The 23033-nt window shown below is 64.6% G+C and overlaps 1 protein-coding gene across 6 annotated transcripts in view; it reads left to right on the forward strand.

Annotated features, from left to right (window-relative positions):
- The window catches only part of GSE1 (Gse1 coiled-coil protein), a 394922-nt gene that overhangs the window by 352140 nt on the left and 19749 nt on the right, over positions 1 to 23033 (forward strand). For 5 of the 6 annotated variants that reach the window (XM_061386921.1, XM_061386916.1, XM_061386919.1 and 2 more), the window contains exons 3-4: positions 12073 to 12291; positions 20657 to 20856. In XM_061386921.1, the coding sequence (XP_061242905.1) occupies positions 12073 to 12291; positions 20657 to 20856 (419 nt within the window). The remainder of the gene's footprint in view (positions 1 to 12072; positions 12292 to 20656; positions 20857 to 23033) is intronic. The other variant, XM_061386920.1, reaches the window with a different exon arrangement.

The following is a 23033-nucleotide window of genomic DNA, read 5'->3' on the forward strand; positions in this document are numbered from 1 at the left end:
GCTGGGTACCCTCCCCTGGCCATGCTCTCAGCCCCATCCCTGGGTCATGGCGGCCCTGGGCTTTGTACGAACCCAGGGTCAAATCCTGACGCTGCTCCTCCTGCCTGCCCCAGGCAAGGTGCTCCTCCTGTCTGCCCCAGGCGAGCGGCAGGCCTTTCTCCTGAAGGGACCTTCAGGTGCTGAGCTGTTTGGACGGTGGCTCCTGTGTCTGTCTGGAGCTCCAGCCAAGCCTCCAATTCTGGAACCGGTTCCTCCAGCTGGAGGCCTTGATGCGTGTGAGGAGTTGCACGTTGGCGAGGCTTTGGGGCGGCCAGACCAGGGTGGGGGCGTCCCCTGGGCAGATGCTGCCGGCCTCCCCAGCACCGTCACTGCCCCCAGCTGCTCCCTGTCTGTAGGATGGGCCTGCGGAGGCCTTGTCAGAGGTGAGGGCTCAGATGTTATGCGCGCCACCTGCCTGCCCCCGTGGGTCCGTGCAGGGCGCGGGCTGCAAACCTCAGGGGCCTGGGGTCAGCCCCCAAGTGTCTGTGTCAAGTGGCTGGTCAGTCCCTGACCAGGGTGTTCCCACCACCCCTGGCTCAGCCTGTACGACCATGCGCGCTTTCCTGTGGGCCTCTATGGTAGGAACAGCCACGGCCCCCTTGTTCTTGGGCTGTTGGGAGTTAAGTGCTTTCTTATAAAGAGCTCAGAGCAGCGCCTGGCACCAAGGGCCCCTGTGTACGGGTTTGTCAGAAGCACGCGGTCACCCCTGTCTCTGGCTCTAGGATTCCTGGGACTTGTAACTTCCGAAACCCAGAAGGCTCTGTGCCCCTGGCCTCTGGTCCTGCCACATTTGGTGTGGGCGGGGGCGGCGGTGGCTGCTTCTCCAACCGAGACCTCCAGGCTCAAGGTCCACACCAGCCCCGCGGACCCTCCCCACTGGGGATGGACGCTCCCCACCGGGGCCACACCCACCCCAGGGTCTTCATCCCATGCTCACACCACACCAGCCCCTGTGGACCCTCCCCACTGGGGCTTCTGGGGTCGCACCCCCCCACCCACCCTGGTCTTGATCCCAGGCTCACACACTGGCCCCCTCCCCAGCAGCAGCTTGCCTGCTTGTTGCCAGCCCATGTCGGTGGGATTGCACCCCAGGTCAGCAGGAGGGAGGTGAGATATGCCCTCCGAGCCCCAGCCCCGCCCTTCCCCGAGCTCCGATGCTTCTGTGGCCACAGGCAGCAATAAAAGAAATCGATCAGCAGGCTTTCGGTCAGGTTAAGCCGTCCCGAAGGAAGATCCATGTGTCAAACTGAGGAGGGCCGGGCCTGCCGGGTCGGGGGTGGGGGTGGGGGGGCAGGCTCCTCTTTTGTGCTAACCGCAGTCTCCTCTCCCCCTGAACTGAGCCCGAGCCCAGGGCTCCACCTGCCCTGCCACCCTGCCTGGTTGAGGGGCCTGGCAGGCCGGCTGCCTTCATGTGACGTGGGTCACGTGGGGTCACTTCTCGCTCCGCTGTTCATCTTCCCCGGAGGGTCTGACTTGCAGGGTAGGGATTACCCCCACCGACTGTTAGCCGGGAGATACAGGGGGCTCCCATGGGGCCTGCCTTCCTGCCCGCCATCAGACAGCTGGTAAGCCGTGTGAAACGGGAAAACCAAAGGGTGTGAGTGGATTCGTCCTGCTGAATTCCTGGCATTCATGTATCTTTGTGCTTTTGTAACTTTTACATAGGGTGTGTGGTCTCTCTCTCTGTTGGCTTACAGGTGAGGCTGGGCTAGACTAGACGTCAGAGGTGGATGCAGGTGGAGCTCCAGGTCTGCAGGTGGGGATGCTGGAGGGACTTTGAGCACCCCAGAGGCACTGGGGCCCTGTCCGCTGCCTCCTCGTGAGTAGGGGAGGGTGGGCTGCCCCCATTTAGCAGCATAAGAACGCTGAGGCTCAGAGTCGGCCCCCGGGGTTGCGTTCAGATGGCCTTGTGTGAAGGATTTCTGGTCAGCCCTGCTTGGACTCGCCAAGGGGAGCAGACCTGTGGGCTGAGATTGTAGGTTTTACGTCAGCTTGACGGCCAGGTCTCTCCTTTGCCAACACGTTGACGTAGCTTTCTGCAGCCTGCATTTCACCTAAAAACAGGTCTTGTGAGACTCTGAGACTCTGGAGGGCTCCCTTAGGAGGCATGCCAGTCCCGGGAGCCTGTCACCTGGACCAGGGAGTGCATTTTAACCAAACAGCTGGCTTCCTAGCTGAAGCTGGCAGGTCCGCGTTGCCTGCCTGCCTGCCTTCTCGTACCCCGTGTGGTGGGGTGTCAGGGCTGGGCTGCCCCAGCCAGGGCGCTCAGCAGACCTTGGGTTTCACCACTGCAGTTTCCAGCAGTGTTCCTGGCACATGCAGTGAGCCCCCCACGGGTGTGTTGACACCTCAGGATTGAGTGTTGGATAGATTTTGAGAGGGGAAAGGGCTGGGTGTGAAGGCTTGAGACATCTTTAAAAGACATTGGCCAGATTCCTCCAGAAAGAGCGGCAGGGACTCGCCTTTCTGCCCGCCAGCACAACCCAGACCTTTGTTTACCTGACTCTGGTGAATGGTTCCCTCCACGCCCCTCAGCCCTTGGTTTCTAAGGATGTCCATCCTCCCCACTAGGGGAGGAAAAAGCCTGTGACCAGCCTCGCCTTTTGCTGCACCCCTGGCAGGTTTTGGGTAGACTGGACCACTTCTTGCCCTGTGATCCTTGACTCCTAGGACGTGGTACCCGTGAGAGCCAGTTCTGGCCCCAGCATCCTGCCTGAGGCACTGGGACCTTACACGTTCCCGGTTGGAGCCGTGGGGGAGTTTTTGTTTGTTTTTTTTTGAGAAAGTGAAGGATTACTTAGGCCTCGGCAGTTGGCTCAGGAAGTCGGTGGAGGATGGCTGTGGCCGGCTTGACCTGGCTTAGGACACGGTTGGGACTGGGGAGCTCATGGCTGGTGGCTTATGACTGTTTTTGCAAACTTTTACCCGGTGGACCCGCTTTGAAATGCATTTTGGCTGCAGGGTAGTGTTTTTGTCCCCCCTCGCCACCCAGTGGAGCATTTTCGGACATCTGGGCATGGTCTGTGGGGCTTTGAAGATGGTGGATGAGCCCGGGTGAGGAAACACTGTTAGAGTCTGGACCACAGGACCACCTTAAGAACTTAGTATCTTACCTCTGACACCCTGAGCCTGGGTAGAACACGCCAGGGGAGAGTGTTGGTACTTGGGGTGTAGAGAATTCTGTGCTGTAGGCGTCTGTAGCCTGGGTTCTGGGATGCCACGCACCTCCTCACACACATCCCTGTGGGTTTACGGATGAGCTGCTCTGGACTTGGTCAGACTGACTGCGTGCAGGATTCGGGGTTGGGGGTGCGGGGGACTTGGTCTGCCCCTTTGAACCCTGTTGAGAATGGATCTTTTGCAAAAGCAACAAAACATAAGTTGAGGCCAGGTCCTGGCTTTGATTCAGGTGGGACCCACCCGCTGTTGACATGTGCCAGGCTCCCCCCCGAAGCTGAGGGTGGGGCTGGACTTCTTTCTGCTGCATCTGGATGGACAAGGTGCCAGTGTCAGAGCTGAGCATCCTGGCTGCGCGCACGTTTGTTAAGCTCCCATGGACCCAGTTCATCCCCAAAAGCCGCGTGGCTTCTAAACTGGCGACCCCTCTGGTCTTGAGTGAGCCCACCAGCCTGAGAGAGTGGGGAGAGTGGGACAGACTGAGGGGGAGTTCCCACTCTCGGGATATGGTTGCTGGCTCCTGATTTTCCAGGGGAAATTGGAAATCTTCATTTTGACCAGAAACCTCCAGTTTTAAGTTACTGCCCATCAATTCACATTTAAAGATGTCTTGACTTCGCGCCAAATAACGAGGTTGCTGGATGAAAGTGGCCCCTTCGCCTCTGCCCGCTCCTGCCTAGTCCCCGCCCCCAGGGGTGCTGACGGGGACACTGAGGCTTGGGGCATATCGGGACCGGACAGGCCCCTGCTAGGAAGTTTGGGGGGCCGGGCCCGGACCCATCTTCTGGCTGGCTTCCTAGCTAAGCCCCCGACTTAGCTCCCGGGGGTCCTGCCCCGTGACACTCCGGAGTGGCCCGCCTGCCTGGGCATGACACCAGGCGCCTTCCTTCTCCACGTTCAGCTGATGGACGTGAGGGCGGGGCCGCTGTGCCTGTTCCGTGGGCTGAGGACCTCCCAAGTGCCCTTTGAGGCGGGGGTGCAGGTGCACAGGCCCGCCCTATGGACGGCTTTGCCGACCCCCCTGCGTACGGAAGGGGCATGGGTGCTCTGCTGCGTGTCCCCCTCTCACCTGAGGGGTTTAGACACCCGGGGCCCGGGCACACCCCGTCGGCAGCGGCCTCACGTCTCATCTCCCAGCCAGGTGTCCTCCCTTCGGGAAAAGGGCCTTGACCCCTGCCCTGCTGGCCTGTTGCCCCACCTGCCTGCCCTGGCCAGCCGCTCCGTGGAAGCTTGGAGCGCGCTGCCGCCTCCTGGCCGGGTTCGGTTCCTGTCCTTTGGGACCTCTGACCCCAACCCCAGCCAAGTCCTGCACCCTGAACCTGTGAGCTCACTCAAAGGGCTCCTTTGTGGGGAGGTGGCCTGGTTAGCTCGGGGCCCTTGGGGACACCAAGGAGTCACTCCAGGGTTGTCGGCTTGGCGCCCTCCAGCCCCGAGCTGCCGCAACGTGGGGTTAAGGGGTGCAGCCCAGAGGCAGAGCTGCTCTTCCTCCCTGATACCCTCTTTAAGGCGATGCGTGTAGGTGGGCCTACGTGGGCGCTCCAGCAGCCTGCGGGATGGGAGGGGACCCCTAGCTAGGGTTGGGGGTGGGGTGTCTTTCTAGTGTCTTCTTATTTAAAAGGAAATTGCCAGCACAGCAGCAAGGAAAACTGGGTCCCCACCCTGGCTCCTCAGCGTGCAGCCCCCGACAAGGATGTGACTCTTCCAGCCTCAGTTTACCCATCTGTAGAGTGGGGCCAGGATGGGCCACGTTAGGAGGCTGCTTGGCTGATGAGGGGTGAGGTCTGTTCCTGGACTGACTCTGAAGGGTGACGGCGATGCTCTGGGCACAGCCAGGCCTTGTGGTTGTCAGTGCTGACGCCAACCGCCTCTGGGGTGCCCTCAGTGCCAGCCTTGACTCTGTCCCACAGCCTTTTTTGCCTTAATCATGCACTTACCCGGGGCTGTCTCTACCCACTCCGCGCCCCTCCCAGGCCGCCCTCCGTCTGCCCATCCCAGGCTGCTCCAGACACCACCCGCTTGGAATAATCACCGTCAAATGTCGCTGCCATCTGCTGCCTGACTTCCGTCCTTTGCCTCCACCGGAACCTCCGGGATCCCTCACGTCTGTGGCCTTGAACCTCAGCCGCTCACTGGGCTGTCCTGGGAGGCCTCCATCGGCAGGCTGCCCGGGTCCAGGCCCTGCCCAGCGCTCTCCTCTCCACCCCGGGAGCCAGCCTAGGGGCCTAGTCCCACCCACACCTCCCGGCTCCCCTGGCACCCCTGTCCTGAGTGACAGGCCTGTGGGGGGGGTTTGTCCTGAGCACTCTTCTCCCTGGGACCCAGTTTCAGCCTCCTGAGAGCCCCCATGCCCCTCATCACTGCCGTGGCAGTGTGTGGGCAAGGCCGGGGAGAACCCAGAATGCTGCACACCCCCCACCCCACCCTGTTGACTGCAGGGCCCTCCCTGAACCCATTTGTGGCAGCTTTCCCAGGGACCCCAGAAATGAGCTCTGCAGACGGCTCAGCCCGTGGGGCTGGTTCTGGGAGTGCGGAGGGCTTCCATTGTCACTGACTGGGGTCCTGGCAGACCCTCCGTGGCTCCTGCCTTCCCAATCCCCTAGTAACTACGCAGCCGCATGAGCGAGAGGACTGCGGGGGAGGGCGGCGGGCTTGTCCTCAGATGAGCTGCCTCATAAGCGTTCTGCTTCTGAGCCGGGGTTGGCGCTGGGCACACGGGCCCACGGGCCGGCCTCGTCTGTCCCCCGCTCCCCGTCCTTCTCGGTGGTTCCGGGTCAGGATGCAGGCTGTCCTCTGCTCCAGCAGTTAGTGGTGGACCGGAGCCTTGGGGAGGATGTCCAGGTCTGGGCAAGAAAAGTCCCCCGCCACCCGGTCCCCTTAGAAATCCACAACCCAAGGGGGTGTCCTTGGAAAAGAACAAGGGGGTCTAAGGCAGGCCACCTCTGTGCATCCAGGGGCCAGGACGCCTTCCCAGGCTCTCCCCCGGTGCTGCCCCCGCCCCCACCCCCAAGAAAAACTGCTGCGTGCGAGTGAGCTCAGAACACGCCGGAAGGCAAATATAATGAATGTGTTATGAAGCTGCTCAGGCACCCGGGTCACGTGGTGCCCCACGCCGCCATCGTCTGCCTGCCTGCCGGGTCTCTGCTCAGGTGACCCCGGTTCGTTAGGGCTGCACAAGCATCGCCCTTTCGGGGTGGGGGGCGGTGCGTGGAGGCCCAGAGCTGGGGGACACCTTGTATATTTGTTCACAAACATTTCTGTCTGCGGTAATGAAGAATTACCGAGAGGGGTGATTAGAGAACCCAGGTCTGGACTGCGCATGCAGAGCTGACTGAGGCCCTGCTGGGCCCGGCCTTGTGGGGTGTAATTACCCCGGGGCGGGGGGCGCTGTCAGGGGAAAGGGGTGGATCGGTGCTTGAACCGGGAGCCAGCAGAAAATTCATCTCAGCTATTAGCTTGTAATTACAGAGCATGCAGGGAGCAGGCCCGAGGTCTGGGGCCGCGGAAGAGGGATGAAAGGAAGCGGTAATTACGGGTCCGCGGGAGGCGGAGGGCGGCCGTGGGCTGATTAATACACCCTCCGCCCGCGGAGCGGGAGCCCGCCGCCGCGTTTAATGGAGCGTCAGGGGCCTGCCCCCGACCCCCTGCCCCGTCGTGCCTGCTGTCGCCGCGCCTTTGGACAGCAGGCTCCCCGATCGATCGGGCTGTGTTCTGAAGCACCAGGGACGAGGTGGTTCTGGAGAATGTCCACGGAGCCGCCAGCCAGGCTCGCCCCTTGGCACTTGGGTTTTTCTTCTTTACCTTTTGCTTTGCATTTTGAAGCTTTGTGCTGCTTCTGGCCATATTAGAGACCTGGGAGGAGGAGAGGAGAAAGTATCGATTAAAGACACCTCGCTTTGGTAGAAGGTGCAGGCATTGGCAAGGGGCCTCCACAGGCCTGGCGGGCCTTGCTTCTGAACACCAGTGCCATCCAGGAGGGAGGGGCCCGGCTGATTTTGGGGGTGGCTTTTCCTCTCCGGTCCCCGCACCGCCTCGGTCATGGGGGTCTCATCTCTGGGTGTGTTGCTGTAGCAGCTCTTTTTTCTGGGGTCCCGGGGCGGGCAGCTGATGGTGGCAGGTGGGGGGGTCAGACAGCAGCCTGTGATGCAGCTGAGATGTCCAGGAGGCCCCCTGAGCATGTGTGTGTGTGTGCACGTGTCAGGGCGGTCGAGCAGGAAGGGAGCCTGCCCCAGCCCTCATCCATCCCTGGCCTCCACGCTGTGGAGCCTGTTCCCAGCTGTTAGGATGATGGATTTACATGAGCTGATAATGTAGACGAGAACCCAGTTGATGGCCAGGAGCGCAGAAGTTAATGAATACCTCTCTAATGAGTGGGGGCTGTGCCCCTGCTCTGCGGGGCTTCTCCAGGGTGCCAGGGCTGCCTGAGGCCCCCTCCCACTTCCCCTTGCCCCTGTGGCTTCCACGGTCAGGGTGGTGCCTGCCTGGGCAGGGCTGGGGGGCAGAGCCATCCTGAAGCAATCCCAAGGCTGCAACTGGGGGCGAGACCCAGAGATGGGGACTGTGATCTTGCGTCGACCCCCAGCAAATTCAAGGTGACCCTTCGCAGGGTCCCCCACATTTGGCCTTTGCCTGCCTGCATCCTCAGTGCAAGGGGGCTGTCACCCCAGCGGCCGGTGGTCCCTCGGGCCCCCTGCCTCCCCTCCCCGCCCCTCCCGGCGCACACAAGCTGAGGAGGAAAGCTAATTTTAGACTGCCCTAAGGAAGCTGCTCATTTGGAATCCTATTTTAAGTGGCCTGACATCAGCAGAGTGGCTTTCCTGGCTAGAGGATGCTCCAGAGCCCACAGTGACCACAGCAGGGACACTCGCTCTGGGGGACCCCCAGGAGTCCCGGGGGGCTGTCCGTGAGGTGCTGCGGGGGTGGGGTGTCGCTGGGTGCCAGGAGGAGCCAGGCACTGACATTCAGCGGCAGCTCTTTCGGGAAAGGGGCAGGGGTGCACCTGCCTCCCAGGACCCTGGTCGCCAGGGAAAGGCTGGGGCTGTCAGTGTTGGGGTTCTGGCAGGGGCACCCCAGTTCCCTCAGCTCCCATGTCTGGCCAGCGGAAGGCCCTGGTCTGGGGGGAATCCCCACCAGGAGTTATTCCAAACTCAGGCAGCCAAGTCTCTCTTTCTTTGAGGGCACCCCATTTTTAAAAAACCTGGTTCACTCCAGAAAAGCTGGAACACAGGCAAGGAAGTTCTGCGTTAAAAACATAGAGCGTTTTTAACATAGAGCTAAAATAATAAAATTGTTCCTCTCGCTGACACTCGAAGGTCCCCACCCAGGGCCTTAAGGGGTGTGTGATGTTTTGGGGGTCTGACCCTGGGTTTGCCTAGTGGCTGCTCCCTGGCACCTCTGTACCATCCTGCCCAGTGCTGGCAGCTGGTGGTCACAGCACGTCCACCCAGGTCACCAGCTGGCCAGTCTGTCACGTGGCCGCTGGGCAGTGACCTCAAACCTGCCGCCTGGGCCGAGGGGACAGGTCCCTGGGAGACGGGGGACCTCTGCGCCTGCCTCACGTCCCCAGAGCAGGGCTGGACCTGAGCCCCGACCAGCTTCCCGTCCGTGGGACACGGGTGCTGTGTTCAGGTAATCCCAGCCCCGCTGGTGACCTTCTGTCGGCCCTTGGGCCCAAGCCTGGACTCTCCCATCTGTAAAGTGGGCATAATAACATGTTTCTTTAAGAGGCTGTAGGGTTTAAAGGGTCGTGGCCAGTTCTCTTAAGGAATCCCGGGAAGGGGGAGGGAGGTGATGTGAACAGCACCAGAGGGTTCTGTTTTGGAGACTCTGGGTGAAGAAGACACAGCGTGTCTGCAGATGGTTGAACTGCACAAAGAAAGGGAGAGGGACGTTGAGAGTCCTGTTCAGTGGAGAATGTGGTGGCCCTCCCTGTACCAGTTAGCTAACTAGCGCTGCGTAACAAACCATCCCGAATACAGACGTGCTGGGCTCCGGGAGCAGCTGCGCTGGGTAGCTCTGGCCCAGCGCCCCTGATGTAATGAAGCTGGTGCCTGGCCGTGGTCCCATCACAAGGCTCCCTGGGGCTGGAGGAGCCACTGCCTCACGTGGCTGTGGGTTGAAGGCCCCCCATTCCTGGGACGTGGGATACCTGCTCAGGCGCCTCTGGCGTCTTCACAGCCTGACAGCAGACTCCCTGCAGCCCACGTGGTCCAGGGAGCGCAGGGGGTGGCCAGGCACTTTGATGACCTCACCTTGGCAGTTGCCAATCTTCTGCCATTTCCTGTTCCCTGCGAATGAATCTGGCCCACGCACGAGGAGAGGGTTAGTCCCCGCCCGTTGCGCAAACGAGGGACAGACTTGGACCCACTTCGGAACCACCGCGGCCAAGTGACCTTGACTCTGAGTGCATCTGTGCCTCTTGGTCTTCCATGGCGGTTTGGCCTTGGACTGGGCAGGTGGGGTCATGGGAGGGCGTCCTGCCCTTCCCCCGCACCCTGGTTCTTCCTGGTGAGAACGCCCAGGAAATGGGGTTCCAGTCCTGATGTGCTGCTAAGCCATGTGGCCCTGTGTGGGGACCCCACACGCTGTGCCTGGGCTGGGGGCCCTGCAAGGATGGCACTCCATCATATGCCATGCCCCCCCATCCTAAAAAAAACCATTGGCTCATGGAGTGGGTGCTGAGGGTGCTTTGGTCCAGAGCAGGACCCAGCAGGCTTCTGGATTGCCCCAGTCAGGTCCTGCGTGGTCTCCATCCCTGGGCCTCCCTGCGGGCAGCAGGACCAGAGCCCTGGGCCCCTCTGTCCCCGGCGTCCTCCGTGTTCGCTTTCAGCAGCCAGTCCTGCCCAGGGGTGGGCAAAGCTGGTCTGTGGGCACCTGGCCCACCCGGGAAGGGATGGTGGTGGGGAGGGCTTTCGGGGGTGATGGCGGCACATATCAGGCAGCTCAGGTCGTCTGCCCAGACTGACCCGTGCGGCCTTGGCCTAGCCCCTGCCCATCCAGGCCTGGGTTTCTGCCCCGTCCACTGACTGTCAGCGTGACGACACCAGGAGGGGTCCTTGAGATGTGCCGGGCCTGCTGTGAATCACCTCCTGGCACCCTCGTGGGATTGACTTCATGAGGTGGACTTTGTCTTCGTCCTCACGTTATAGATGCAACTGAGGCCCAGAGAGGCAAAGGGACTTGCCCAGGCCCCAGAGCTGCGATCCGGGCACCCACCGTGTGTGGCAGCGTAGTCTGTGCAGAGCCTGTCCTCCAGGTGCCCCCTTCCTCCTTGCTCCGAGGCTGGTCCACACGGTCCTGTTCCCTCATTCCGAGGAGAAGGGGTTGGGGAGGATGAGGTGTTGGGGAGGGCCTGGGACTGAGCTTCTGGGACATGGTGGGCCTCCTGCTCAACTACCGCAGCAGCTGGCCAAGTGCCGGGGTGGCTGAGAGAGCACTCTGATCCAGAGCCTGTGGGCCGTGGACCTGTCCCTCCACCCCCAGGTTCCTTTGCTGGGCTGCGAGGCCTGTGGAGTCGCCTGTACTCTGCCCTCTCCCCCGCTCCTCCAGAGAGGCGGACGCACGGGGTCAGGGCCGTGTCACCCGCCGGCAGCTGGGAGGCCAGCCAGGCTGCTGGCCGCGGGCGCCAGGGCTCTTGTGGGGTCCTGTGTCCCCAAGGTGTGAGCCCTCTCCTGAGAGAAGGGTCCCTCCGAGCACGCATTGGCCTCTTGAACGCCCCTCTCACAGTCATGGCCGTTTACCCCCTGCACCCCCTGAGATCTCTTTGCCCACCCGCCCTGCAGGGGGGGCGATGGGGGCCGCAGGCCAGTTCTCCAGGACTCAGGGTGCAGGCTGTGTTGTCGGGGCCCGCAGTTATCTCTCCTGGCTGCCCGCGGAGGGGCGGGGGCCCCGGGGGAGGCACACGTCCCCGCCACACTGCCCTCATGGGCGCCCTCTGGCTGCAGTTTCCAACCCCTCCCGGAGCGCCCCAGGTGGCCGGCGTTCCCTGCCGCGGTCCTCCCAGCTCTCTGCGCTTCTCCTGCACTCAGCCCATGGCCCACTGCCTGTGAGGCTGTAGGCCTCGTTTGCACCCCTCGAATGTACGCACAGGTTGGGAGCGGGCACAGGCAAGGTGTCCATCGAGAAGGCAGGAGACACGCCCGCCAGCCCGTGAGGAGCGCGGCCTTTGTTGATGGGGCCCATGGGGCCCGCAGGAGGGCGAGTGTCCTGGGGGGGCGGCAAAGGCTTAGGGTGTCCCCTTGGTAAGCTCCTTGGCCAGCGTGGCCGAGCCTGGACCCCCGCCCCCGGGGGGAGCCGTCTAGACCTGCCGCCTTGCGTCTTCAGTGTCTCGGTAGGCTCTGCGCCCGGCTGGACTGCCACGGGGGCCTCAGCGGCACTTCTCACCTGCCCACTTCTCACCTGCAGGGAGCCTTCTTTGTGCAGGCCCACTTTGTCCCCCCGGGGCTTTGAGGTTCAAAGGGCAACAGCAGCCGCACATGAGGGCCCGGCCGACCCGCCCAGGACAGGTCCCCACGGCCTGCCTGAGCCCGTCTCCTCTGGGAGGAGGAAGGCTGTGCGCCGGCGCCCGTCTGCGGGACGTGCTGGAGGCCCTGCCTGTCCTCCGGGGGGGTCCCCGCTCTGGCCCTCTTCTTTCCGCTGGCCTTCCTCTCTTTCTTGCGAGAACGCTGGGCTGGGGTCCTGGGCCCCGTAGTCCTCTGGGTGTGGAGTGCAGAGGGACGTTGGGGTGGCAGCCCCCCTCGCTCCACAGAGCTGGCTCTGCCCTGCTTCGCCTGCCCCCCGCCCCACATGCCCGGCCGGTGCCCGCTCTGGTGCTGGGCCCTGTGCTCTCGGGTGACTCTGGTTCTTCTCTTCCTGTTTCAGGCATGAGCCATGAGCCCAAGTCCCCTTCGCTAGGGATGCTCTCCACCGCGACCAGGACCACCGCCACCGTCAACCCCCTCACCCCCTCGCCACTCAATGGCGCCCTGGTGCCCAGCGGCAGCCCCGCCACCAGCAGCGCGCTGTCGGCCCAGGCCGCGCCTTCCTCCAGCTTCGCCGCCGCCCTGCGCAAGCTCGCCAAACAGGCGGAGGAGCCCAGAGGTAAGAGGCGCGCCCACCCCGGGCAGCCGGCCGAGGGCGGGGAGAGCACGGTCCCGCCCGGTCCCCGGGGCTCTGGGCGCAGGGCGGGCTCGCACACCAAGTGTCCACACTGGCTGGTCTTCCTCCTGCTGCTGCTTCGCGGTGGGGATGCGCTTTCCTGGCTGCTGAACCCCACTCTCTGCGCTGTCTGCTGACTTTCTTCTTTGCTTCAGGAGCCGCCGAGGGGGCCCTCCGCCGACAGCAGTGGGCATGGGGTTGGGGTTTGCAGGTGCCATACTGCTTTTAGAGCCCCCAGTCTGCTCTGGGGCCTCTTCCCAGGAGGCGTGTGTCCCGACGTGTTCCCGAGTTGGGGGCACGGCACACCCACCAGTGCCATCCGCACCCCCCCCGCCGGGTCCCCAGGCAGGGGTCTTGTGGTGTGGACAGGCGTCCCCCAGGGGTCTGGAGCCCTGGCTCCTCCTGTCACTGGGGCAGCGATGTGCTGTGTGGCTTTTGGCAAACGCTGGCCCTCTCTGAGTGTCAGCCTTCCCGTGCATACAGCCTGGCTCCAGGTCCTTCCAGGATGACTGTCAGCCTGTGTTAGTCCAGGACAGGGGCCGCCGGCTGCACGAGTGGGTGGCAGGCAGTTTGCCTCAGAGCTGATGGGAGGCCTGGGCCGCTACGGATTCCAGCGCGGGCCTCTCAGGTACCCTGTAGGTACCCTGCTGTGGGGGGGGGGGGAGGCGGCGGGGGGCGACAGGGATTCGACCTCCTGGGCAGAGGAAGCGGGGACCCTGGGTGGTCTGCCTCGTCCCGAATGTCCAGGGCTTGGTGGTGTGTGTTCCAGGGCCCTCCGGGCACCCGGAGAACACGCATCTGTCTGTATCGACTCGGGGGGTCTCCAGCTCAGCAGAGCGGACTCTTGCTGTGATGGGTGCGACGGGGGCCTGCTGCTGTCTGACTCCGACTTGTCCGCACCCCTTTTCTGCTCACGTGGTCGCTGGGCAGAGGAGGGAACGGGGTAGACTGGATCCCAGGGCAGGTGGCTGTGGGCCCAGGAGCCCAGGCCTTTGGGCCTGGTTTCTGCGTTGCCAGGGGGTCACCTTGTGGCTAGCGTCCACCCGGGCGAGGAGTGGGCACAGTGGCTCCAGCCCTGAACTGGGGTCTCTTCTGAGTGGACGAGGAGGCCCTCCCGAGGCAGAGTTTGCCTGGCGGCTCCCTGCTCTGGTATCATCGTCCGTCACGTTCCAGGAGGCAGAGAGACGGGGCCAGCACGGCCTCCACGGACAGCTGTCAGCAGGCCGGGGACACTAGGGCCCTCTGGCTGAGTCACCCCCGACCCGGGTATCAGGGCTTAAGCCAACATCCGTGTCCATGCCTGGGCAGCTGAGCCCGTCCCGGGGTGACACCACCTCCCCACACACTCCGCCGTCTGCAGAGGACTAGGCTCCCACGGGAGCCCTGGGTGTGGGGCGAGCCTGGCCTCGGTGGCTTTTGTCTCCTCTCCGCTGGCCCCAGCGTCCAGCTCGGATGGTGAGCCAGTGGGCAGCCCACGTGCCAGAGGCTGTTGGGCTTCGCTGGCCGGGAGCACTGTGCTGCAGGGGACCCGCTGCCCTCGGCTGTGGTCCAGGTGTTTGCATGACGCCCTGGGAAGGGTGCCCGAGGACTTTGTGATGGAGGGATAGGGCGGGGTGGGCCACGCAGGTCCGCTCTCAGGCTGTCTCCAGAGCACGGTGTCCGCCGCTGGCTGGGCTGAGGCGTCCGCATCACCCGGATGAGGAATCCTGGGGCCTGGGGAGCTTGGGGTCTGGACCCCGGGCTGCCCTGATGCTCGGTGTAGTTCCGCTGTGCGTGCTGGGCACCACAACCTCATTTCTGGCTCGTGGGGCCACAGGCCAAGCCTGTGCTTAAGTTTAAAGCTATGGTGATGAGCTCAACATGGAACGCTCCATCTGGGCAACCCCAGTGGGGCTTTTGCTCTGAAGAGCTGAGCCCCGTCACTCTCTGGAGCCTTCTCCAGGCCACATCCCTGGGCCTGGTCCCCGTTTTTTTTTTTCTCATGGAGTCACCCCCAGCTCTGCTGCGCTGTTCCCGTCTGTAGAATGGGCCGGCAGCCCGGCAGTGGCCCAGTGTGCAGGGGGGCGGGAGGCTGAGGCCCCGCGGGGTCACGTAAGGAGCCTGGGATCACAGAGCTGCTGAGGACGCGCCAGCTGTCCCTTGCTGCTGCTGCCTGGGCCTTTCCACGTGGACCTGGAGGAGCCGGGCTTAGCACGGCAAAAGCCTGAGCATGGCCCTGGCAGGGAGAGGCGGGCGTCCTGCACCCCTGCCCGCCCCAGCACCCCCTGCAGTGGTGCGGGGAGCACACGGGGGTCTTGGCTGGCAGCTTCTGGGAGCTTGGAGGGCTCTGCGGGCACGAGGGGAGGGCCGGCTGCCCCGGCCCCCCTGTCTCTCCACCGGAAACCGGAACGGCCAAGGGCGACACTTGCTGGGCTTGGTGATTTGGAGCAGGGGGGCTCAATTTTTCTCTTTGTAAATTTCTCATAAAATTCATTTCTAAAAGGACACAGTTCAGCGGGTTGTCACGCGTTCAGAGTTGTGCGACCATCATTTTATAAAAATTTATTAATTTGTCCAAGTTTCTGGCCGCCCTGGGTCTTGGTTGCTGTGTGCGGGCTTTCTCTAGCTGTGACGAGCGGGAGCTACTCTTGGTTGCAACGCACGGGCTCCTCACTGCCGTGGTGTCTCCAGCTGCAGAGCACGGGCCCTGGGGCGCACGGGCTTAGTTGCTCCCTAGCTTGCGGGGTCTTCCCAGGCCAGGGATCGAGCCCATGTCCCTTGCATTGGCAGGCAGAATCTTAACCCCCGGACTACCAGGGGAGTCCCAGCCATCACTTAGTTATAGAATGTTCTGTCTCCCCAAAGAAGCCTGCCCCCCTCCCATACCCTCCCCCAGCCCTGGCAGCCCCGATCTGCGGCCTGGCCGCCTGCTGCCTGTGGGCACACATGGCCCCGCTGCTGGCTGTCCGCATGGGCATCCCCCCAGGTCTCGTGGCTTCCTGCGGCTGGTTGGCACCACACTCCTGGGTGTGAGGGGTGCAGCCAGTGAGGGCTCTCCCATCCTGAACCGGGCAGTGACTGTTCGTTGAGCACCCGCTCTGTGCCGGCGGCCTCTTGCTGCGAGAGCCCTGGCCTCTGTTCTGCGTCTACCTCTCTGGAGGACCTGGCCGCACTTCAGGCTTGGCTGGCGTCCCGACTCACAGGCCGTGGAGCAGAGATGGAAACCACAGTCCTCCTCCAACTGCCGCATCCGAGTCCGCCCTCCCAGAGACGGCCTGACACGGCCTCCACTTCGGCTGTTCCTTCAAGGCCCCCTGTGCCCGCAGGGTACCCTCAGGGGGACTGTCCCGCCCTCAAGGGTGCAGCAATCCCTGCACAGGGAGGACTGATGGCTGAGAGAAGACAGTCGAGGCTTTGGTCTCCCCGCTTGCCGCCAGGCCCGTCCCGGTCACCTCACGCACCCCGGGTGCTGGCCATGGCCCTGGGCGCCCCGACTCCCTGAGACCCTCTCCTCTGCCCCTCTGGAGCATCTCGTTCTGAGAGCCGCGGCCCAACTCTCCCGTCTGCTCCTGGGCTGATGTCTTTGCTCACGTCGTGCCTCCAAGGTGCAGTTTAAAAATTCAGTGCAGAGCAAGTAATCCGCCTGCCTTGTTTGCTCTGCCCCCAGAGAGCTCGCGAGCGGGAGACGGCACGCCCCGCGGGAGGTGTCTTTCCTGGGGCCCTGCCTGGTCCCCATCGGCCGGCGAGGGGCCAGGGATCTGTCCCTGGGGGGGTCCCGACGTGCTCGGCCCTGTAACCCACTACGGAGGGGGGCGCCCCGTGTGGGGACACGGACGTCGGCAGGTTCTGTGTCCTTGCTGTGTGACCCGGGCCCGGCGCACGACCTCTCTGAGCTGCTGCCTGTTCTCGGGACGAGGGTGGTGCGTGCCACGTTGATCATGAGGGTTCAGGAGACCCACGCTCGCTCCAGGCACGGTGCCTGCGGGTGACGGTGCAGGGCCACCCACACTGTCACCCCACCCCCAACGCGCACAGCCAGGGCTCAAGGGGCCGAGCGAGGTGGGTGCGTCCACGGCTGAGGGCTGGCGTGGGTGCCCCCCACGCATCCTTTGCGGGGAGACCCTGTCCTGTCGGGGCGAGCTGCTCCTGTGTGTGCCGACGGACCTGGGCATGACCAGGCCCACACAGCACGTTCGGGAAGGAACCTCGGGCTGCAGGCGTGGGCCTGACCGTCACCTTGGTCTGCCTGTTCCCGTGGGGCTCTTAGCAGTGACGGGCAGGGGCCGCCTTGCACAGGTGGGGGGAGTGGGCACCCTCCTGGCGAGGTTGGAGGTGGGACTCTGCCCACCAGCAGTGCAGCCACCTGAGCCAGGAGCGAGGTGGGCGCTTGCGGTCTGCCGCCTGAAATCCCCCTCTTTTCAGGAAAACAGCAAAATGGGGTGGGGGTGCAGGGACCGGCAGGGCTCGGTCTGCAGCCCCGTCTGTCTCGTTTACAGGTGTGAGTGTGAGGGGCATCCTCAGCGCCTCACCCCTCCTCTGTGTCTGGGCCACGATTCCAGGGAGAGCAAGGCCGAGGGCAAGGGGACCGAGCCTGCTCTGGAGGGGTGCCCGGCCTGGGCCGTTGGGGCCAGAGGCCTCCCCAGGCTGTGACAGGGCAACAGTGTCACCCCCAGAACCCGCCTCGGCACCGCCTCTGAGCCCCCATGGGAAGCAGCACAGACACCGACCTTCCCGCTCAACCCCAGGAAACGCGTCTTGTGAGAAGAAACACCTTTGCTGGTTGGGGTTTGGTGACGCGGCTGGCGGTCCTGGGAGCAGGCGTGTGTTGCCCCCTGGTGAGGGGGAGAGGGCTCCTCGAGGGCGTGGGGGGCGAGGCTTCAACTGTCCCCGCCGCGGAGGGGCCGGCAGCCCTGTGGCTCCCTCAGCAGGGTCTCCCCGAACCCACCGTGGGCTGGCCGTGTGCCCGCTGTCCCCAGCCTCTGTGTCCTTACGATGCGGACTTCACCTCCAGGGCTCACACGTGCTCGCGGCTGCAGGTCGGGGGTCCCTGCCGGTCCTGGGTGAGGTCTGGGCAGGGCTCAGCTGTGGGGGGCCCTCCACATGGATGCTGGTCCTCATCCCTCATCCGTCACAGCGCCTCCCGCCCTGCACCCACGATGCTGCCCTCGGCCCCAAGAAGCTCAGGGCGCCGGAAGGCGGCCCGAGGGTCCTGTTTCAGGGACGCATCAGGGGTCCCTGTCCCTCCCCCTGGGGAGGAGGGGAGGGGGACAGGCTGTGAGGCTGAGGCCGGGCCTGGCCTCCCCGCTCAGGGCGGGCCCTGGCACAGGAGCCCTGGTTTGGGGCATCCAGTTGGTGCTTAGCTGTTGTCCCGGTGGCAGGTTGGGGGTGCATCTGGGAGCTGATGGCCTCTGTGCTGCCGCTGTGACGTGTTTTCAGGCCGCACTCCTGCCCCCATGGAGGCGACTCTGGGGTCTCAGCTGTTAATGACGGGAGCCTGGCCAGCCCCGGGCGCTCACCTGCCGCGTCAGAGATGGAGGGGATGCAGAGCGCTGCACGCTGCCACCCCAGCCGCCCCCGGCCCGCCGACGCCTGCCGCGTACGGCGGTTTATCACGGCTGCCCTGAGCCCGGGGTCGGGGGCAACGCTCACTAATAGGCCGGTGCGTGGTCAGGCATCGATCCAGCTGCTGAGTGGCGGTGGCTGGCCCATCCCCCAGGGGCCAAGCTGCTAACTGCCCATGGCCTCCGGATCCCGTCACCCCGTCCCCAAGTCCCACCCGCCCCCTTGGAAATGGGGCCTTCTCACTCACTGCCCAGCGCTTGGAAATGATGCCAGTCCACAGAGATCTGCTGGTGGCGTGGGGTGCAGAGACGGAGCAGGCGGCCGGGCAGCAGGCAGCCCTGAGTCCCCGCGTGCAGGCGGCGGGGCCATCGGGCCTCCCCAGTGTGAGGCTCGGCTCCCCCACATCTGCCCGGCCCTGGAGGCTTGACCCCGCTTCCCCCCCGGGCAGTGCAGCCTCTCCCATGACTGCTCGGGGTGCTCGGTGCGTCCGTTTTCTTTCTTTTTTGCCTCCAGAGAGCATGGCCTGATGTCCCTCCACCCACAGGGCGGCCCTGGGCGCACAGGCGGTCCCCCTGCCTGCCCTGTGGCTCTGTGTCCTTCCAGCAGCAGCAGGCGTGGAGGGAGGTTCGGGTCGGCACTGCTGACCCGTGTCTGGGTGGGCCGGGGCCCACTGCCCGCTGTGCGGGTCCCCGGGGCAGGGCGGGGACGCTGCTTCCTGGCCTCCGCAAGCTGCCCCACCTGGTGGGGGTTTGGGGTGCGGGCCTTCCCTTCGTCAGCTCTCCGCGCGCTGGGGCGGCCAGGTCAGCCTGCCTCCCACCGCTGCCACCTTGAAGCTGGTGTCATAGGCAGACCCCCAACCCAGCAGACGCAGCTAGTTTCAGAACCTGGGAGGCTGAGCTGCGGAGGGTGGGAAGGCAGCTGACGGTCCCTGGCATTGGCCACCCAGCAGCCGTGACAGCTGGCGGAGGCTGGAGCTGGCCCGGCCAGTGGGTGGCACAGCTGGGGGAGGGGGCGCCCTGACCCAGGGCTGAGCTTGGTGTTGGCCTGGGTGACTCGGGGTTACAGAATTGCTGGTGTGTGGGCCGTGGTTGGTGGGTCCATTTGGAGAATCCAGTCATACCTCAGGGGCAACAGCCTTCAGGTGACCGCCTGCTGGCCAGGCCCTGACGGGTCAGGGCTGGGAGCAGGGGCCGCCTGGCTCTGGAGTTGTTCTGGGGGTGGATGGCCAGGCTCTGTGTGCACCGGTGTCTCCCGCGGGTCGTCCTGTGCAGTTGTGCAGGTCGTGCACAAGCCTAGGAAGTGCACCGACTCAGCCGCCATGGCGCATCTTCTCGGGGCAGAGCCCTGTGCCAGCATCTGTGGGCCTCGGGGTCCGGCCACTCTGTCTCCCAGTTCCTGCTGAGCCCACACCTGGCTGGGGGTCCTCGGGGCAGAGAGAAGGGCTCCGAGCCAAGCGTCCTGGGCCGTAGACTGCCCTCCTCCCCGTCGGGCAGAGGTGTCACTTGGTAGGAGTGTGGTCTCTTGAAGAGATGAGAGAGTACCAGGGTCTTGGCCCCCGGGACCAGGCAGGTTCCGCAGAGGACCCGGGGGGAAGTATGGAAGCCGTGGGGTCCCACTTGCAGAGGGGGTGGTCTGTGCTGGCCCCAGCTTCCCTGGCCCCCTGGTTCAGGCCTCTTCAAGGGGCGCTTTGCGAGACAGGGTGTCTCCTGGGCCAGGTCTGCCGCCTCTGGGTGCCCGAGCAGGGCCGTGGCTGAAGTGCTGCTGTGACAGAATCAGGGGGGCCCTCCTGGGCTCGCCCTAGACCCGGTGCCTGGGTGTTCTTCGTGGCTCACAGATTTGGGGGGTCTGTGTGCGATGGGGCACCATGTGGGCATCTGAGGGGCCTCTGACCGCCAACTGCAGCCCAGAGCAGTGCGGGGTATGGGTGTGAACCCAGCTGGGCTGCACAGGGCCTGGGCGTGCCTCTGGGGGTCCCCCAAACCACCGACTCCAGCCCCCCTGGGGCCACGCTGCCAGGATAGGCCTCAGACTAGAGACCCACCTGGGAGCGGGGGCATCAGGGGCTGAGGACGGGGGGACTGGACGCACTGCCGCCCCCTCCGCCGTTCCTCGAGAGAGCTGCTGCAGGCGGGCGCCTTCCTGTCAGGGCACAAGTGGTCCCCCCGGCCCCCCACGCCCTGTGCTTTCCTCGCCTGCTGCCTCTGCAGCTGCTGGAGACCAAACTGACCCGCAGGCCTGGAAGCCTCCGGCCATACCAGCTCCCCATCCCCGCCACCCACTCTGGGGAAGAAGCCCAAGGGGGCAGGCTGAGGGCCGGGGGGCGGACGGAAAGCAGGTCACGGTGATGGTTGCACAGCTCTGTGAACGTGCTGACCACCCGTCTGCCGTAAACCCCACATTACGGTTCAGTTCTCAAGATAAAATGAACTCGTTTGATGTCCTGATAATATAGGCCTCTCTCAGCCCCACCCCCAGCCAGGCCTGGCCAGCAGCGGGCCCACTTCCCCTTCCCCCCACAGCATCCTGTAAGCCCCTGCACTTGCTCTCCCGGGGCTCATTCCCTATCCAAGTTGGGGGGACCTGCTTACTCCCCTGGCTCTTCCCCCCGCCCCTGGGGTAGAGTTGGGTAAGCAGCCCCAGGGAGGGGCGGGCACGCCCACCTGGTCAGTCGGTCGGTTGTGTCCCCACTTCCCGCCCAGACCCCAGGCTGGGCTGGGGCGCGGCAGAGCCCGGGCCCCTGCTCAGGCGCTGTGTCCTTCTCCCGCAGGGTCTTCACTGAGCAGCGAGTCGTCCCCTGTCTCCTCTCCGGCCACCAACCACAGCTCCCCAGCCAGCACGCCCAAGCGCGTGCCCATGGGTCCCATCATCGTCCCCCCAGGGGGACACAGCGTCCCCAGCACACCCCCCGTGGTGACCATCGCCCCCACCAAGACTGTCAATGGCGTCTGGAGGAGTGAGAGCCGCCAGGTGAGTGGGGGGCTGACAGGGGCTCATTTCGTGTTGAGATCCGCTTCCCCCCGAGGGAGCTGGGGGACAGCAGCTGCCCGGAGGGTCTGTGTGTCTCAAGAGCACTCCCAGGGCTCGTGGTCTGGGGCTGCCCCGGTGAGCCCCTCAGAGTGGGCTCAGGGCGGGTTAGCTATAGGGCTGGGGGCCCGTGTTCCGGCTGTGGGCAAGGCCAGGCCCTCCTGAGGCCTCACGCCTTGGCGTGTGAACGGCCGTCCTGTCCCTGCATCTTCATGGGCTCTTCTGTGCGTGCCTGGGCCCTGGTCTCCTCTTCCTCCAAGGATACCAGGGCCCGCCCTAGTGACCGCACGTCGCCTCGGTCACCCCTGCACACACCCCCCGTCTCCCGCACATGGTCACTTTGCGAAGTCCTGGGGGTTGGGACTCCCACAGAGGAATCTGGGGAGACAGAATGGTGTTTGCACATCACGAGGGCTTCTTGTAAACGTGAGCTGTTATTATTCCTGTCTGTTGTACCCACGTTTTCACAGGTCGCCTTTACTGATACCTGTCTTAACTGTCAAGGCCTGCCTGCCCCAGGAGGCCTTTCCCACACTTGGCGGGGCTCCCTGGGTGTGCGCCCAGGGGGTGTGGCTCCTCGGGGGACCTGCCCCCACACCCCCAGCCTGGAGGGCCCTCCTAATTAAGAACGTGGTCACTGCGCCAAGCTCTGGATGTTTCTGCCGAGTCCCCAGAGGGCCAGCGCCACTTGGAAGCACTAATTAAACCCGGAGAGAGCAGGAGGCGGGTGGGGGGACAGTGGGTCTTCAGCTTGGCCCCCAGCTCTCTGCCCTGCTGGGTCGGGTGGGGGTAGGCGTCACTCGGTGTCTGTCTGTTCTCTGCCCTGGAGGTGGTGGGGGGGCAGCCTCCGTCCACAGAGCTGTAGGGGGGGCCCCTGAATTCCTGAAAGAAGGCGAAGACCCAGCTGGGGGTAGCCCTACCTTGATCCACGAGGTGCCGGACCCTCCTGGCTCATCCTTGGGCCGGGCAGGGCCCTGCGGGGCTGATCCCAACCAGAGCAGGGTGCGGACACCTAGCCGTCCCCCGGCCCGGTTTGAGAGAGGACCAGCATCCGCACCACAGTGTCCTGCCTCCAGGGGCCTGTTGCCCCCTGACAGTTGGCCCTGACCTCTGGGCCCAACCACCTGCCTCTCCCCTCACCCCTGGGGCCTGGCGATTGCTCATCCTGCCCTGCACCCAGCTGCTGCCCTTCCAGGCCCAGAAGCCTCCTCAACGCCCCCGCTCCTGGCCATGGGCCCCTTCCCCTGAGCTCGGCCCTCCTCCGAGGGGCCTCACGGCCTCGGAAGCACCGAGTGACCCCAAGAAAGGGCTATAGGGGCGGTGCTCCAGCCACTTAGCGTGCAGCGGCTGGTGAGCAGGACCCAGGCGCCCCGGGGGCTGGGGAGCAGCGAGGAATGGCCAGCTGGCACAGAGGCTCAGCAGAGGGTATAATCCTCCTGGGGGGGCAGGGGACAGGAGGGGGAGTCGCTTCCCGGCGGGGAGGCTTGGGGGGCGCCCCGCGTGGGGTCACCGGCATTTCCCAGGTGGCGGGAGCAGCGTAGGGACAGATGAGATGACAAATAGCCTGTTTTAGAGCTAACAGGGCATGTCTGCCCGTCTGCCTGGTAGAAGCCTCTCTAATCATCAGAGAACAGAGGGTCCCCCCTCCCCGTGCGCCCTCTGTTTGCAGCTGCGCCTGCGGCCGCCGCTCAATGGAAAGAGCCCACAGGTGCTCCCGGGGCGGCAGCTGGGGCTCCCAGGCACGGCCCCTGACCTTGTTTCCAGGTGCCTGTCACGAGCTTGGCGGGGCTCGGGGCTCCAGGCAGGTGGGTGGGAACCCCCTGCCTGCCGTCCGCCCCTCCCCCAGCCTTTCCCGCCCAGGAAGGTGCCATCTGGCCCCGCTGCCTTCAAGCTGGGCTTTGTCCTGCCGCAGGCAGACGGGGGCGGCCCCACCCAGGGATGGTGTATGGGGCCCTCACTCTGGCGTTTGGTTCAACAAAGGGGGCCGGGAGTGGTCTTAGCTCCTCTCCAGGCTGTGTGCACAGGTCCCCTGCGAGGCCTCTGCCGTCTGGGGCTGCCAGCCTGGAGGCAGTGCCCAGGTCCCCTCACTGCGGGGCCCAGCGTTTCCTGGGGGCCGCCCT

Source organism: Bos javanicus, chromosome 18, assembly GCF_032452875.1.
Source record: "Bos javanicus breed banteng chromosome 18, ARS-OSU_banteng_1.0, whole genome shotgun sequence".
In the NCBI taxonomy this organism is placed as follows: Eukaryota; Metazoa; Chordata; class Mammalia; order Artiodactyla; family Bovidae; genus Bos; species Bos javanicus.